At 37.9% G+C, this 19,082-nt stretch overlaps 1 protein-coding gene across 4 annotated transcripts in view; it reads left to right on the top strand.

The window, feature by feature from the left end:
• Positions 1–1,044: 1,044 nt before the first annotated feature.
• The window catches only part of LOC147024765 (glycine receptor subunit beta-like), a 68,958-nt gene continuing 50,920 nt past the window's right edge, over positions 1,045–19,082 (top strand). The window contains exons 1-3 of one of the 4 annotated variants that reach the window (XM_085885011.1): positions 1,045–1,443; positions 14,649–14,755; positions 16,713–16,780. In XM_085885011.1, the coding sequence (XP_085741137.1) occupies positions 1,307–1,443; positions 14,649–14,755; positions 16,713–16,780 (312 nt within the window). In that variant the 5' untranslated portion in view covers positions 1,045–1,306. Of the gene's footprint in view, positions 1,458–1,577; positions 1,712–14,648; positions 14,756–16,712; positions 16,781–19,082 lie in introns of those variants that run through there. The other 3 variants (XM_085885014.1, XM_085885013.1, XM_085885012.1) reach the window with 3 other exon arrangements.

Genomic DNA, 19,082 nt, shown 5'->3' with positions numbered 1-19,082 from the left:
GTTCCTAATGTTGCATTGAAAAATAAGTGACTAAATTCAACAAAATTTAAAACGCTGTCCAGTATATGTTTACCTTCCTTCCATTACACGAACTCCATTGCATTGCAAAACACAATGAGTAATTCATAATCTCAGATTTGAGCCTGGTGTTGGCTTTGTGGTTAGGGGTGGTGGCTTGGGATTCTAGGCTCCTGAGTGTTGGCTTTGTGGTTAGGGGTGGTGGCTTGGGATTCTAGGCTCCTAAGTTCAAGCCCCGTTGGCCACTGAAATGATTACACCAGGAGGTTGACTCAGCCTTGTCTTCCTTCTGAGGTTGGCAAAATGAGTACCAGTGGGTACTGGTAGCAAGGCACTGTATCAGCAACACAGTCGTGCTTCCAAGAAATGATAGCTACCCCGGCAGCTAAGCTTCCATATGGAAGAAGATGATCTACGATTTTAAAATATCGGTGACTGAGTCAATTTTGAAAGATAACAAGAAGCGAATACTTCAATATCGCGCGGCTGGGGGCAGTAAAAGTCGAGGTTAAGAATGATGAAACAATTTTGCAGTTATAAAATTTAAATGTAGACACGGTGAATGAACATGCCTGATGGGAAGAGTTGTGACGTTGGACAAATTTCTATTTATAGCCCTCAGATCAAAGGGACGTACGCGGCCATAAGTGTGACAGAAGACACAGGACAGAATAGCCAATTATATAACAGCGCGATGTCGCCGCGCTGTAAAAATAGGACTGCGCGGCCTGAAGCTCACCTGCATCAGGAGCAAAAGTCACTCAAACCTCCTGCAGACCCCTTGACCCTGATTTTTTTTTTAATGCCGTGAACAAACTTTGGTTCATCACAGGTGATGAAGGTTGTGGGTGGTGTCCGATTGAGGGGTGATGCTGAGGGAGTGGTGTGACGGTGGGTGGGTGATGGCCGACAGAGGGGGTGATGCGGGGAGAGTGAGGGGTGATGGTCCTTCGTAACTCCCCGAATCCCTCCTTTCAATCCGCAAATGATACATACACATCACATATGTAGCGGAGCTTTTCAGTGCACGGGTGATGGCTGATGGGTGGGATATTGATGTGGGTAGGGGACGATGGGACACAGATATTTACCAACCCCCAATAAGCAAGAAAAAATAAATAACACAATTCGGAAGAACAAGAAGAAGAAGACGAAGGTTCGACGCGTCGTGTGGTAATAATCGTCGTGTGGTAAAATAACCTCGCGTGGCGCGGTCGGGCAACACCAACAGTGCAGCTCGGGGTCCCTACCGTGTGGATCGTGCACCGCACGGTCTTGCTCCGGACCGATGCGGCCGCGGAACGTGCTGCTCCTGCTCCTGCTGGCGGGGACCATGGTGGGCCTGCTGTCGCCGGTCGAGACTCAGGGTGCGCGGTTTGCCCGCAGCACGCTGTCCAAGAAGAAAGCGTTACAAAACTGCCCCTCGTGAGATGGGAAGGGTTGGTTCCACGTGGTGTTGATGATGATAATTATGATGATGATGATGATGATGATGACGATGATGATCCTCCATCATCATATTTATGACGTAGATTCATAATTGTGGCGATTTTTTTTCCGCAGCCCTTGTTGTTTTGCGACGGTTTTCAGTGTGCATGATGCGGCCGCTGTCTGGAGTTGCAAGAGTTACGATTTCAATTGGATGGTTTGATGGAACGACATTTTATACACAGTACTGTGCTGTGCTGTGTCGGTAGGTTCGAGTCATGCAATCCTCCGCACCGTGTCATGTTATCCTGGGTACAAGCCCGAATGAAGAAAGATAAGTTCAACGAGAAGAGCGATACGTTTGTTTGTGTAAATCACACAGGCAGATTGAATGTGCTGATTTAAATCAGAGCTAAAAAAACGGAACAAATTCCGATTTCGATGGGAATATCTCGATTATGATGATAAAACGAGGAAAAACACCAACGGGAGGATACGATTGATTGATGAGTCTGGTTAACATGCGGCAGGCTAAGCTGGTTAACATGCTGGTGGTGTCCGCATCTTGGAAAAAGGGGAACGGTTCCCAGTCAGGCTGCCATTGTACATGAACAGCAAGTTTAATCCATTTCTTAATTAACAGTGTGATTTTATTAATTTATTTTTGCCATTCATTCATTTTGATATCACGTATGCAATCAATATTATAGATGTTCTTGGAGAGAGTGATCAGTGAAATGGGACGAGGCGCCACCCGAAGGTGTCTACAAGGCAGATCGGCAGGCGTGTGTTGTAGCCGCCAGGATGCGTGATCAGCTCCTTTCGGTGTTGGACTTTTATTCACCATCCAGGGACCAGGCGTTGGCCGTGCCGGAAGGGGGCTTGAAAACCTGCGTCGTGATGCGGTCACCCGGGGCCCTGGTCAGCTTTTTGCACTGCAGCCGGATGCAGGTCCTCGTTTCCAAGAAGCAGGATCCAGCGCTGGTGGAGGTGCTTCGTGACAGTCAAGAGGATGTTTCTGCATCTGCTGAGTGGGTCCATACTGATGTCAGCAGCCAATGACCTCGGCGATGGACCTTCTTCCCCATGATCTCTGTGAGGCCTTATGAGAGTGGCTCACCACTGGTTTTGTCCTCCTGACCTGGACGATAAAGGCTGGCTGGCTTGGTCAGGGCCCCCAGCTCGTTAATTGGCCATATTGAGAAGAGGCCTTAAGCCATCTAACAGAGAATTGCTCTTTACCCTTGAACAGCATTCATTCATTTTGATATCACACATGTAATCAATATTATATATGTTTACGGAGAGTGATTTCAACAGATGTCATGACACCATGGTGCAGATACTTACCTGTCAGCTGTCTAGTCTAGGTTTCTTTCTGATCAGACTATAAACTATTGGATTGGTGCTTCACCGGGATGGTGTTGTATCACAAAGCATATCGTTCCATTCCGTGGATGTATATTAAGCTGGATTTCCCGTCTGCCAGCATTAGTTGGTTGACGGTCTTTTTCCAAAAAGTAGGTGAGTTCTCACCAGCACCATGAAGAAATTACAAATTCGTACCTGGGCTCCAAGTAGCAAGTCATCTGGTCTTCTCAGATAGTCCTTCGTACTATAGGTAGGTTACGCTGTTCGCTATCTCTTAGTGTGGTTGCAGGGTGGGCTGAAACTTCCACACTGTAATCAAATCCACTTGTCCAGGTGTTTGTTTGTATGTCCCATTTGAATGGCCATCTTTAGTTATGAGGGGGATCCCAACTGAAAAATGCAACATATATTCAGGATTTGTGACAGTGTAATGAACCATCACCTTATACACTCTGCACTGGTTTTAAATTTGTTTTCTGAAATTAGCAGTTCTGAGAATCATACTAAAACATGCCATTTAGTGTTTGTGTATGTATGGCTGTCGGTCGGTCGCTTTTTTTGACCGCGATACATTCGGACATTCGATCATTACTTATCCAATCTCAACCAAACTTGATGAAAGGACTAAGACTAAGGGTTACATAATGGAGGTTGTTGCGATTTCATTTGCCACCCCCTCCCCAAGGGGCAGTTCCACCTAGGGTAAAATCCATGTTGAGGTGTATATCCATGTTAAGATAGCTAATCATGGTGAATTTTGAACGCCGCTTCTAATAGCAAAACTAACTAGAAGGGCACTCAGTAGAGTAAATAACACGACCACGTAATGCCAGATCCAGCAGAGCAAATCAGGCCCAATAATTTTTTGAAATGTCATGTGATACATTGGTTTTGGCCCTATCTCTCAATGGTGAAGAAGCACTTTAAAAAGTAGAAGGGCCCTGGGAAGAACGGATACCTCCACCATATAATGCCTGATCCACGAGAACATATCGGGCCTCATACATTTTTGAAATATCATGCTATATATCGTTTTTGGCCCAATCTCTCAATGGTGAAGAATCACTTAAAAAATTCTAGTAGTCGGATCCTGATCTTCAAAATCTAATCAGATTGTCCTTGTCACACACCCAATCTGTGCACCAAATTTCATTTGGATCTGTCCACAACTTTTTGAGATTACCTGCACACAAACAAACAAACAAGCAAATGAAAAATCACTCAGAGTGAAAACTTGGCGAAACGGAACGGCACTCCGAAGAGAACATACCTCCGCCAGGCGGTATGTTCCGTCGGATCTGATTCCGAACCTTAACCAAAATCGAATCGGCTTGTTTTTGTCACCTAACCAACTCTTCCACCTCGTCTTGTCACAAGTCATCCACAACTTTTAGAGATAACTTGCTATACATGGTTTTTGGCCCTTCTCTTAACGGTGAAAAATCACCTGAAAAATTCTCGAATCCGAATCCGGATTCAGATATTCACCAAAATCGAATCAATTAATCCATGTCACACTCCCAACCTGCCCACCAAGTTTCATCCGAATCCGTCCTCAACTTTTTGAGATATCATGCAATATCATTTAACCCCATCTCTCAAGAGTGAAGAATCAGTTTAAAATTAAATAATTCTTGTATCCAGATCTATATTCGGATCTTTAAGAAGATTGAATCAATTCTTCCTCGTGGCACTCCCAATCTGTCCACCAAGTTTTGTATGAATCCATTAATAACCTTTTGAGATATGTGCTATATATCGTTTTTGGCCCTATCTCTCAATGGTGAAGAATCACTTTTTAAAATTCTCAGATCTGGATCTGGATTCGGATCTTCACCAAAATTTAGCGTTGCTGTCCTTGACCAGTACACTACACACACAAAAAAATTCAAAATTATTGCTTGAAAACTGCGGCCAAAAATTGTGTGACAAACAGACAAACAAATGGACAGACAAACGCGACAGACCAGACAACCCAAAAAATTTTTTCACCAAGTAACAAACAGAGAGGGGTGAAAACATAACCTCCTTCACCTTCGGTGGTGGAGGTAATTAAATAATTGTCGTATTCAGATCCAGATTCAGATCTTCACCAAAATCAAATCAATTTGTCGTGGTCACACACTCAACCTGTCCACCAAGTTTCATCCGAATCCGTTCATAACTTTTTGAGATATCGTGCGATATTTTAGTTTAGCTTTGTCTCTCAATGGTGAAGAATCACTTAAAAAATTCTCGGATCCGGATTCAGATCTTCACCAAAATTGAATCAATACTTCCTCGGAACACACCCAACGTGTCCACCAAGTTTCGTCCTAATCCATCCTCAAGTTTTTGAGATATCTTGCTATATATTAGTTTAGCACTATCTTTCAATGGTGAAGAATCACTTAAATAATTCCAGTAATCTGATCCGGATCCGGATCTTCACCAAAATCTCATCAGTTCGTCCTTGTCACACACCCGTGTCCACCAAGTTTCATCCAATTCGGTACACAACTTTTTGAGATATCCTCTACACAAACAAACAAACAAATGAAATTGCTCATTGAGCAAGGAATTGCTGGAATAACGTTGTCATATCTCCATGATCTCTGAAAAATTAAAAACCTGGAAATCAATTTGGTTCTTATAAGTCAATAGTGCTACTGTTTAATGAGTTATAGCACTTAGTTTGGTCATGATCATAACTTGGAAGTCAATCGGATTTGAAATGGCGTTTTTATCGCAATTTGAAAGTTTTGACCAGACCCCCCCCCGACATTCGACCCCCGACCGCTATGAAGGGTGTTGGTGTGACACCCCAATGAGACATGGTTGGATGCAGTATTGGAAGATGCACATTTTGGATTTGGTTTGAAGTCGATACGACCATTTTAGCGGACGTTATTGCGAAAATATGAATTTCGGTGACCTTGACCTTGACCTTTGACTTAGATTCACCAAAAATGACAAGTGCCTAAGTTGGACCATGGCCGACGTCTGTACCCAGTTTGGTCATGATCGCTGAAACGGTGTTGCTGCTACAGGGTAAACAAACACACAAACAGACAGATAGACACACAGAATGACACACACAACCGACCAACATAATTGCCCAAATCCGAAGGATTCCAGCAATTAACAAACAGAGTGAAAAAGGGGGTAACAAGGAATAATTAATCTCAGCAGCAGTGAAATGAATGCATTTAGGAGTGAATTGCTGTTTTCTCATGGAAAGTAAGTGCACGTACAAATGACTGAACAAGCAAATTTTATAACTGTAAAATGGGACTGCTAACTTCTGTCTGACACGACATATCGCAATGCTTGGGCAGTGAAGGAGACTTCCAATCGGTGACTGAATGCGAGTGGTCACTTCGTAATTCAAAATTAGAATAAAAACCCGCAATAAGCTGATGTTACGACCAACACGTATATTGGTTATTTTGGCGTAACTTTCTGCCAACTCCATCGGGATTCAATATGAAATACAAATTAAATATTCCTTTTAATTAAATAACGACAAAGCATTACAAATAAGATATTCCATTTAAGTTTTCCCTGTAGTGGGGCAACTTCACTAAATATAGCATAACAATTGTGCATTTTGTGAGGAAAACACCAAATTTGGCACACTAGTAGCCTAACATATTATGAACAGATTTGGATATTGGGCCATCTCAAATTTTTGATGACAGTGGAAAATGGCTGCCACAGCCATCAGCGGCTGAATTTGAGATGGCCCAATATCCAAATCTGTTCAGAATATGTTAGGCTACTAGTGTGCCAAATTTGGTGCTTTCCTCACAAAATGCACAATTGTTATGCTAAGTTGCCCCACTACTGTGATTTTGGTCAATCCTAACTGTCTGTGAACCAGTTATTTCATATTCACTTGTATTTTGGGTTTAGCTTATTACCTCAACCACAGAAGGTGAAGGACGTTATGTTTTCACCCCCTCTCTGTCTGTCTGTCTGTCTGTTTGTTACTTGCAAAATTGAAGATTTTTCAAATATATTGGTCAGTCAATTTTGTTAGTCTGTCTGTCTGTCTGTTTATCATCTACAGGTCACAATTTTAAACCGATCTTCACGAAACTTCAGCACTTGGTATAGTTTGTCATAAGGAATAAATCTATTGTTATTGAAGACAAAAGGTCAACAACTTAGGTGAGATTTCTAAAATCCTCAATTTTCATCCGATTGACTTGAAATTTTAAGAGGATTTATATTTCAGGTCACTGAATTGAACTAGCCAATTATTTTTGAGGTCAAGATTGACCAAAAGGTCAACATAGGCCCAGGGTCAAAAACTACGGTGGTATTTCTAAAATCCTCAATTTTCATCCGATTGACTTGAAATTTGAAGAACATTTGCATATCAGGTCGCTAAATTCAACCACTTATTAATTTTGAGGTCAACATAAACCAAAAGGTCAACAAAGGCCAAATTTCTAAAATTCTCCATTTTAATCAGATTAACTTGAAATTTAAAGAGAATTCGCATATCAGGTCACTGAATTCAACACCTATTGATTTTGAGGTAAACATATGCAAAAGGTCAAAATAGGCCAAAAGGCCAATTTGGGCTAAATTTTCTAAAATCCTCAATTTTCATCCCATGACTTGAAATTTTAAGAGGATTTATATTTCCGGTCACTGAATTCAATTAGCCAATTATTTTTGAAGTCAACATCGAACAAAAGGTCAACACAAAGGTGGTATTTCTAAAGTCTTCAATTTTCATCCGATTGACTTGAAATTTGAAGAGGATTTATATTTCAGGGGATTTATATTTCAGGTTATTGAATTTAATTAGCCAATTATTTTTGGTCAACATCGAACAAAATGTCAAAGGTAGTATTTCTAAAATCCTCAATTTTAATCAGATTGACTTGAAATTTGAAGAAGATTTATATTTCAGGGGATTTATATTTCAGGTTATTGAATTTAATTAGCCAATTATTTTTGATCAACATCGAACAAAATGTCAACACAAAGGTAGTATTTCTAAAATCCTCAATTTTAATCAGATTGACTTGAAATTTGAAGATTTATATTTCAGGGGATTTATATTTCAGGTTATTGAATTTAATTAGCCAATTATTTTTGGTCAACATCGAACAAAAGGTCAACACAAAGGTAGTATTTCTAAAATCCTCAATTTTAATCAGATTGACTTGAAATTTGAAGAAGATTTATATTTCAGCTCACTGATTTCAACCAGCCAATTATTTTCGAGGTCAGCATCGACCATAAGGTCAACATTGGCCCAAGGTCAAAAACTATGGTGGTTTATCTAAAATCCTCAATTTTCATCTGATTGACTTGAAATTTCAAGAGCATTTGCATATCTGGTCGCTGTATTCAACCACCTATTAATTTTGAGGTTAGTATCGGCCAAAAGGTCAACATAGACTAAAAGGTCAACGTTGGCCAGATTTCTAAAATCCTCCATTTTAATCAGATACACCTGAAATTTGATGAGGATTTGCAGGTCAGGTCACTGAATTCAACCATCAGTTATTTTGAGGTCAACGTAGGCCAAAACGTCAACATAGGCTGAATTTCTAAAATTGTCAATTTTCATCCGATTGACTTGAAATTTGAAGAGGAGTTGCATATTTGGTCATTGAATTCAATCACTAAATATTTTTGAGGTCAAATATGTTTTATGGATTTTGCAAGTATCGTGCTCTGCATGACATCTTTTTCTTGTTCTGTCTGTTTGTCTGTTTATCGCCGACCGGTCACCATTTTAAACTGATCTTCATGAAACGTCATCACATGGTAGAGTTTGTTAAAAGGAAGAAGCCTATTGTTTTTGAGGTCAAAACGTCAACATAGACCAAAGGTCAAACACTTCGGTGAGATTTCTAAAATAATCAGGTTTTCATCCGATTGACTTGAAATTCGAAGAGGATTTATATTTCAGCTCAGTGAATTCAACCAGCCAATTATTTTTGAGGTCCACATCAGCCAAAAGGTCAACATAGGCCAAATGCTCTTTACAAATTGTCAATTTTCATCCGATTGACTTGGAATTTGAAGAGAAGTTGCATATTTGGTCATTGAATTCAACTACAAATTATTTTTGATGTCAAATTTGTTTTATGGATTTTCTAAGTATCGTTCTCTGCATGACGTCTTCTTCTTGTTACTTACGAAATCTAAAGATTTCGTAAGTATATTGATCACTTCCGTCCTCTGTTTGTGTGTTTGTTTGTTTGTAGGCACGATAACTCAAGAACGGAAGAAGCTACCAATGTCAAATTACACCACGTGATTCAGGAGGGTGATGGCTGGCGCTGATTAGATTTTGGTAAAAATCGGTCAAAGGTCAAGGTCACAGTGAGGTAAAACTTCCAAAAAAAGCAATAACTCGAGAACGGAAGAAGCTACCAATGTCAAATTAGACCACCTGATTCAGGAGGGTGATGGCTAGTGCTGATTAGATTTTGGTCAAAATCGGTCAAAGTTCAAGGTCACAGTGAGGTCAAACATCCAAAACATAACTCGAGAATGGAAGAAGCTACCACTGTCAAATTACACCACCTGATTCAGGAGGCTAATGGCTAGTGCTGATTAGATTTTGGTCAAAATCGGTCAAAGGTCAAGGTCACAGTGAGGTCAAACATTCGATTTTTGATGGTTTGGTACAGAATCATCATAGAAACTTCTGGTTTGCGTCGCTACCTTCTCTAGAGACAGTTTTTATTAGACAAGGTCAGAGGTCAAGTTGACAATTTCGTAAGTACCAGTCTATGACTGCTTGTTTGTTTGTTTTTCTGTTTGTGTGTCTGTCTGTGTGCAGGATATCTCAAAAAGTTGTGTACGGATTCGGACGAAACTTAGTGGACACGTTGGGTGTGTGACAAGAAAGTAGTGATTCAATCTTGGTGAAGATCCAAATCCAGATCTGATAATTTTTCAAGTTATTCTTCACAATTGAGAGAAAGGGTGAATCTAATATATAGCACTTGACTAATATATAGCATTAATATAATCATTTTCATCCGATTGACCTGAGCTTTGATTAAGATTGTCAATTTTAATCTTAATGAAATGGACAAATTGATGTATCTATGGCAACCTTTGGAGTGGGCGGGGGGTGGATTTTGCAAGTTTCGTGCTCTGCACAGTGTCTTTTTCTTGTTATTGTTGTTAGCATTATGAGTATTCATTAATATATGTTTTGTTACAATGTTATCATTGTTTTTGTTATACTTGGTAACAAGCAGAGGTACCCAACGTTACCCTGAAAATTTTTTGTGCGGCCGAAAACACTTCTCTACACCCACTAAGGAATGGGGTCATGGATCATTTAATATTACCTTTCACGTAGTTACAATGGCTAATGGAGAGATTTATTTTAAAATAGCCTGTTATGGTCACCTGTCCAACTCACAATCCCTTGAATTTTGTGGAAACCCCATGGAATCTGAAACCAAGAGATTGCAAAATTAACTTCATGCATGCAGAAATCTACTGTACTGGACTGGGGGTGGCTGCAAAGCCCCCCCCCCAAATCATCATCATCATCATCATCATCATTTACCCTGGTATGTTTCGCATGCTATTTGTATTTATATGTTCATTCTGATGTTCTTACTTTGTTTTTTATGATAATAAAAGTTTAGTGCATTCGTAGTTTACATTTATACCTCTTGTGTGTTTATTATATCCATTTATCAGGTTCTGTAGAGGGGGTAACAGGACTTTGTAAACACCCTGTAGATTATTGGCTAAGAGGCATTATAAAAGTTTTACCTTTGAAGTGGAATTAGATGTTATTCATCGAATGGATGCTCATGAATGTGCCATTGATGTTTCTGGGTTAAGTTTGATCCCGATCTATAAATATAGTGCCATTCAGGAAGAAGATGCACCACTAACTTTGACCACTTCCGGAAGAGATTTATTTGTATTTCAATGGCTGGTAATTGTTTTGTATTAGTTTATATGTATATGTACTTGTATATAACTGTCAATTAAAAAGGCTTCGACACTATAGAGCAATTTAAAAAAAAATCCTCCCCCAAAAAATTGTCAAACTCTTTTTTTTCAAAATTTTCAATTTTTTGATTTATCTAAAACACTCCCAAGCACTCACTGACAAACCCCTGAAAGATTGATGAATATCTGTTCAGCAATCTCTCAGAAAAATAGCAACACACAGACATACACACATATGCACAAACGGCTCTCGTATAGTATAGTATAGTATAGTATAGTATAATACAGTATAGTATAGAATGCCATGCTGTGGAAGGACCTGTTAAGCTGCTCAGTGGTGGATTTAGACTTGGTGAGCCCCTAAGCTGTAGAAAGCTTGGAGGCCCCTTGTTTAAAAATTACACCAGAAGATCTCACAAAATTGAAAACATATATGCCTTTTAATTATTTAATAGGAAGGCACTTAAAGTGAAAAATACAAATTATTTTTAAATTAATGCATTTACTGATTACATATTTATAATTTGGTTGGCTTGATCTCTATCATAGATTATAATATAGTATACCACAGAAACAATACCTAAATGTAATTTAAAAAATAATTTTAACAAACATTAATATATACAGAAAATGCAGACAAAATAAGTAATCAGGATCACTTTTATTAATATAAGTAACTAGACGACCCGTGAACCCGTTGGGTTCCCGTTGAGACAGCGATTGATAAAAAAAAAACATTTCAAAAAAATATATATAAGCTCCAGCGAACTATACTGCTGAGGTTGTTTGCATTGAGCAAATACTCCCGAAGAGTACTTTACTGAATCGGGAATTGATTTTTTAATAATTTTTTTCGTTGCCCGATTTGAACAAAACTTGATACTGCACACCGCAGGAGAATGGTGAGTAAGGTGGGCCATTTTTTTTGCACTATAATGTACCGTTTTGGCTGTATTTCGGATACATACATACATATATACATACATTTTTATACAAGATGAGAGTTTTAGTAAGATATTAGATGACCCATGAACCCATTGGGTTCCTGTTGTGACAGCGGTTGATAAAAAAAATCATTTCAAAAAAAAAAAAGATGGCTCCAGCGAACTACACCACAGAGGTTGTTTGCATTGATCAAATAATCCAGAAGAGTACTTGACTGAATCGGGAATTGATTTTTTAATAATTTTTTTCTTTGCCCGATTTGAACGAAACTTGATATTGCGCATCAATGTGAAAAAAAAACCGAGAAAAGAAAGTCGAATAAATTATTGTGCGTAATCTTTTAAACACAATTTTATTTATTAATGAACATGGAAGTATTAGATAAAAATGTTGATATTTATTTTATGCTTAAAAATAAATCGTTCTTTGTCTATACTAAATGTTTGAGATTTTAAAATAAATCATTTCAAGAAAAAATAAAAAAGATAGCTCCAGCGAACTATGCAGCTGAGGTTGTTTGCATTGATCAAATACTCCTGAAGAGTACTTGACTGAATCGGGAATTGATTTTTAATAATTTTTTTTCGTTGCCCGATTTGAACGGAACTTGATACTGCACATCGCAGGAGAATGATGAGTAAGGTGGCCCTAAATTTTTTGCGCTCTTGTGTACCTTTTTGGCTGTATTTCGGGAACATACATACATACATATATACAAGATGAGAGTTTCAGTGATATATGGAAGATAGATAATGAACTTGTTTGCAAAATCAGAAAAATGATATCAGATATTTTATGCTTAAAATATTACCTGAATTAATTACATATAAAGCCATTTTAAAACTCCACATAAAAATTTGCTACACAAGCCATTAAAAAACTATATGTATATATATATATATATATATATATATATATATATATATATATATATATATATATATATATATATATATTAGGTGGTAGAAGGTCAGTCAACCACCAGGATACTTTTGGAAACTCTGGGAAGTACCATCGCCTTGCATTGGGAAGGCTTAATGGCGATTTTTCGTCATGATGGTTTCCTGCACCAAGGTAGTAGTTCTTTAGGCCTCATTCACACATTTTCACACGTTTTCTCACATTTTTTGAGGCCCTTGTGGATTGTGAGGCCCTAAACTGTAGCTTGTTTAGCTTATGCCTAAATCCGGCACTGAAGCTGCTCTATACACCTTAACATGATGTGCATTTAAAAAGTGGGAATTCTTCCAGATTATTTGTAGTTAGTTAATTAGCCTAATCAACTCAGAAGATCATGATGATCATTTCTGTGTATCACAGTCCACATCAGAAATCTCCAGTACAACTCCACAAAAATGACACACACACGCACAATGAAAATCCCAGCTTTTGTTACGAAATTTCCAGTGTTACCAAGCTACACCTCTTGTGACACTATCTATAAGACTGCCTCCATTGAAGTTGATAACTTCCAGCTCCTTTTCTGCACATTAAATAAGGCTGTTGTCACCTTTCTTTCCTTTCTTCATATTCACCACTAACCCTAACCTTCATTTTATCAATGTTGATGCATCAACCTTTGTTCTCCATTGCACTTTTCCATTTTTGAAACATCTTTCACTTCCAATTTTCACTTTCAGCATTCAATACAACATTATCAGCTTACAATACCCATGTGGGAGTCACAACCTTTCATTTATCATCAATTATTACATACCATTACAAACAGTAGAGGACTTAAAACTGATCCCTTCTGCAATCCTACCTTTATGACTTAAAACCAAAATGGGTGTTGTCTATATTTACCACTTTTATTAGACTTATTTTAACCACATTTTCAAAAACTACAAATGCTTATTCATCGAGTTGAACTCCTTTGTCTGATGAACGTAATAAAGGGTCTCCCTTCATCTTGAACAATTGCACAATAGTGCTATTAGCACATTCTTTGGGGATCCCTCATTCTCCCCAGACCTTTCCACACAACTTATTTTGGTTGCCTGTTTAATATATATATATATATATATATATATATATATATATATATATATATATAATTATATATGTATATGTATATATATATATATATATGTATGTATATATATATATATATATATATATATATATATATATATATATATATATATATATATATATTTCCCCACCTGCTAGATTAAATCAGCTTGTTTGACCTTTTTTATTCATTAATGTATTTTGAATATTTGTTCGAATATTTGTAAGTCAGGACTGTGAGTTGGCCACTGCAGATTTTATTTGTCATCCTCAAACTGTTTCCATACAGACACAATACTTGGGCAATATGCATGACACTGGTCAGCATAAGGATTTTCACTAAGATTGCTTCAAAGGCAATAGTGCAGCATTCTCCAAAATGTCAACCAATAATCCGGTTGTCCTATATGCAAGCACTCAGTTGTGAACAAAAAACGCCCAAGGTACCCATCAAAAGAGTAGGCCATTAGGGCTTTGTCCTCTGGCTGAATTTCTAAATGATTGAACAAATTTATTGGAGCATTGCTGCAGCACCATTGTTGTGCCAAAGTATTGATTCAAGCTGAAGATTGAATTTGCAGTTGTATTCCAGTCACATATTCAAATACAGTACATTCAATAGCTAGCCAGATTGATGGATAGATGTCGGGCCTGATCAAGCCTTTCAGAAACCCGAGGAACTCAAACTTTGGGTGGACCTGAGATGTGCAACACCCAACTTTTCAAAAAGGCACCAAATATTTATTCACGTAAGATTTACTGAGTGTATGTTTGGACTCACAGATTGTAACAATACATGTAGTACCAACTAAAAGCCACAAAAAGATCACAAAAGTAAAATGATCATACCAAAAGTAAAAATGTCTTGTGATCATTATATTTGCATGAATTGCCAGCCACAAACTCCTCAATAATCTTATTTCCCCCACCCCCAGGCAGTTCACAGATGAAGAGTTTGCAAAAGTTCCAGAGAATTCCACCAGCAGCATTTTGACTCGGCTGTTAAGAACATATGATCCTCGTATCCGGCCGAACTTCAAAGGTGTGACTTTAAGGGGCAGCATAAGCCAAGGGATATGATGACATGCAGAAAAAAAAAGCACAGGCACAAAATACCTCCAGCGAAATTATATTGCTTTGAAGCACAAGTTTGTAATAAGTTGCTTATTTTGGTCTCATTAGCAATACTCCGAATGATTATTTGACGTATGCACTGAGATTTGTTCACATAAGAATAAAACTAAGCTTTCATAATATTTAAGAAGATGCTGTAAGGTTCAATCATGTTTTGTAAATTTTCCCAGACTGCTATAAAGAGAGGAGCCTTGCTGCAGAGAAATGTTACTGAGAGGATGAAGTGGTCTGTTTTTGCTCAAAAATTTTTTGTAATGCATGCAGTTCTTGTTAATAAAACAGGAACAAACGCTGAACTTTAAAAAAGTGTATGAATGACAAAAAATGTTTAATTTTGTCTCTTTTGCTAATTTATGTACACTCTTGAGGTGCTAGATTTATGTGCTAATTATATGATGCATGTAATAAAAGTCTTGAAAGCTCCGTTTTCATGAAACACCAGTTGGTAGCATTAGTAATAAATTATACAAAAGCGTGAATACACATGCAGTGCCTTCAGAAAGTATTCACACCACTTGACTTTTCACATTTTGTTGTGTTACAGCCTGAATTTTAAAATGGATTAAATTAAAAAAATTGATGCTGATCTACACAAAATACTCCATAATGACAAAGTGAAAACATGTTTTTAGAAATGTTTCGAAATAAATTAAAAATGAAAGGCTGAAATGTCTTGTGTCAATAATATTCAACCCCCTGAGTCAGCACTTTGTAGAAGCATCTTTGGCAACTATTACAGTTTTGAATCTTCTTGGATATGTCAGTTTTGCACAAATGGATTTGGGGATTTTCTCCCATTCTTCCTTACAGATTTGCTCACGCTCTGTCAAGTTGAATGGGGAGTGTTGGTGAACAGCAATCTTCAAGTCTTTCCACAGATTATCAATGGGATTCAAGGCTGGGCTTTGACTGGGCCACTCAATGACTTTCACATTCTTGTTCTGAAGCCATTCCAGTGTTGCTTTGGCTGTCTGCTTGAGGTCTATGTCCTGTTAGAACGTAAATCTTCGCCGTAGTCTGAGGTCTTTTGCATTCTGAATCAGGTTCTCCTCAAGGATTTGCCTGTATTTGACTCCATTCATTGTTCCCTCTATCCATACAAGTCTCCCAGTCCCTGCCACTGTGAGACGTAGTGCTTTGCATTCAGGCCAAATAATTCAATTTTCGTCTCATCAGACCACAGAAACTTTTGCCTCATGCTCTCGGAGTCTTTCATTTGTCTTTTTGCAAACTCCAGACGTGCTGTTATGTGCCTTTTTCTCAGAAGTGCCTTCCATCTAGCCACTCTCCCATAAAGCTTAGATTTGTGAAGTTTGCAGAAACTGTTGTAGTTCCGGCAGGTTCTCCCATCTCAACGAAGGAAGTCTGCAGTTCTGTCAGAGTGGTCATTCGGTTCTTGTCACGTCCATGACCAAGGTCCTTCTTGGCTGGACGGCCAGCTCGAGGAAGAGTCTTGGTCGTTCCATATTCTTCCCATTTCCTTATGATGGAGCTCACTGTGCTCTTGTGAACTCTCAACACTAGAAATTGTTTTATAACCATCCCCATATTTATGTCTCCTCCAGTGCATTGTTACTTTGCCTGTCACAGCTTGTATGAATGTATTTCCACAAAGTTTGGTTTTGGCGATAAAGGAGTCTGGACAGTGCTTTTCTACAACACATAACTTTCAGCATAAAGGACTTTGATAAAGACTTGTGTTACATACCTTTTATACATACTGACAAGGAAGTAAATCATTGCCTTATAATTCCTTGAATTTGCTTTATAAACCAAGCAAAATGAAATATTGCTTTTCCAGTAAGTTTGTAATGTTATTGCAGATGATTGTGTTATTTAATGATGGTTTCATTTCCCCTTCTCAGGAATTCCTGTAGATGTTAAAGTCAACATTTTCATCAACAGCTTTGGAACCATTCGGGAAACCACAATGGTTAGTTTATATGTAGGAGGGGTGTTCAAAATGTGATGTGAGTGAGATACTCTTTTTTTTTTTTTTTTTGAGTCCAGGAAACACCAACATATTTTTTGTTAATTTATATGTATACACAATTTGCGTGTGTGTATATATATATATATATATATATATATATATATATATATATATATATATATATATATATATATATATATATATATATATATATATATATTGTATGTTTGTTTGTTTGCTTGTTTAAAGAAGAAGAAGGTGCTTCCAATCAAAAGTAAAAAACTAGATCGACTCTGCTAATTTGAGCAAAAAAGCAATAGAATATCTATTGTGTCTGATGAAGCCCCAGCTGCGAAGCCGGCTAAACGTTTCCCTGAGACTGGGTCTGATCTCGCTTTTTTGCTCAAATTAGCAGTGTCTATCTAGTTTTTTACTTTTGGTTGGAAGCACCTTCTTTTTCTTCAAAATGTGTTATCCCAACTGCCCCAATCTTATGCAAAAAAAAAAATATATATATATATATATATTTTTTCTTCTTCTTCTTCCGGCTGCTACCATTAGGGGTCGCCACAGCGGATCACCAATATGATCCGCATAGTGATTTGGCTTAGTTTTTACGCCAGATGCCTTTCCTGATGCAACCCTGGTCACCTCTTACGACACAGGGATATGGTACACCTATACTAACTGGGGCATACACCGGGACCAGTACACTGGTACTCATTTCGCCGACCTCGAAAGGATGACAGGCTGAGTCAACCCCCTGGTGTGTATTCATTCAAAGCCAACGGGGCTTGAACTCAGGACCTTTTTGGATCCCAAGCCGTTACCCTAACCACTACGCCAACACCAGGTATATATATATATATATATATATATATATATATATATATATATATATATATATATATATATATATGTATATATATATATATATGTATATATATATATATATATATATATATATATATATGTATATATATATATATATATATATATATATATATATATATATTCGTACACACATGTATACACCCCACTAGTGTATGCGTACACACACACCTACATGTGTGTGTATATATATATCTACCTATACATAAATATATGCAGATATATTTATGTATATATATTTGTATTTATTTGTTGAAATATACAGGTAGTCGTCGACTTACGACTATGATCGGTTCCGACCGATCGGTCGTAAGTCGATTTGGTCGTAAGTCGGCCAACGTATATTTTACATACAAAAAAAAAAAAAACACAAAACGTATTAAAAAAAAAGTGGTCGTAAAGTCGAACAGTCGTAAGTCGCATCGGTCGTAAGTCGACGACTACCTGTATATGTGTGTATATATATATATATATATATATATATATATATATATATATATATATATATATATATATATATATATGCATATATATTACTATTTACATGTAGAAATATATATTTAGAGACATAGAAATATATATATATACTGTATAGAGGAGATATATATATATACTGTATAGAGGAGATATATATATACTGTATAGAGGATATATATATATATATATATATATATATATATATATATATATATATATATATATATATATATATATATATATATATATATATATATATATTGTTACGGCTGTGGAAATTCGCAAAACACCATGAAGGGCCCGTAGGTGAGATATCTTGATAGGTGCATGTGAAATTAGCCCTAACCCATTGTCTAGAGGGAATTTATGTGATTCATCTGGGCTGCAACGCTTTGAGTCAGTCGTTTTTCTTTTTCTATCTTTTATTTCAAACACACAACATTTCAACAACCACGCCATCCCCATCACAGCGCCAACCACACTGCAACCACACCACCTCCACCATCTACGCTACCACATCTTCGCCGCTCGCCATTCAACAGGCTTCGTGCGGTTACGATCTCCACGGAGGAGCAAACAAAAACCAACAAGGATGCTCGGTGGACTTTTCCCGCCTGTTTCTTCCGTTAACTTCCCCGCGCTTGGAGTGGGAGGAGGGGCGATGCAGGTCAAAGGTCAGAGGTCATGTGAAGGTGGGGCCTCTTTTTGGGGGAATAATTCCCTGGCTCCGAGCCAAGAACTGACTTCCCCGGCCCCCGGACGGAGCGGGGTGGAGGGAAAGCGTGAGGGCATGCCTCCTTCGAGAAGCTTCTCCAAGACGCTCGAAGGGAGGCGGGGCTGAAAACGGGGCGAGGCGGAAGGGCGGAGTCCCGTGCGATAAAAGACGGACACGGGCGGGCGCGAAAAAGCTCCCTGAAAAAGCTCCCTGAGAGGC

The sequence above is a fragment of the Eptatretus burgeri genome, chromosome 6, assembly GCF_056783735.1.
Source record: "Eptatretus burgeri isolate ZD-2024b chromosome 6, Ebu_testis_v1, whole genome shotgun sequence".
In the NCBI taxonomy this organism is placed as follows: Eukaryota; Metazoa; Chordata; class Myxini; order Myxiniformes; family Myxinidae; genus Eptatretus; species Eptatretus burgeri.
This window is presented reverse-complemented; position numbering and strand designations above follow the sequence as displayed.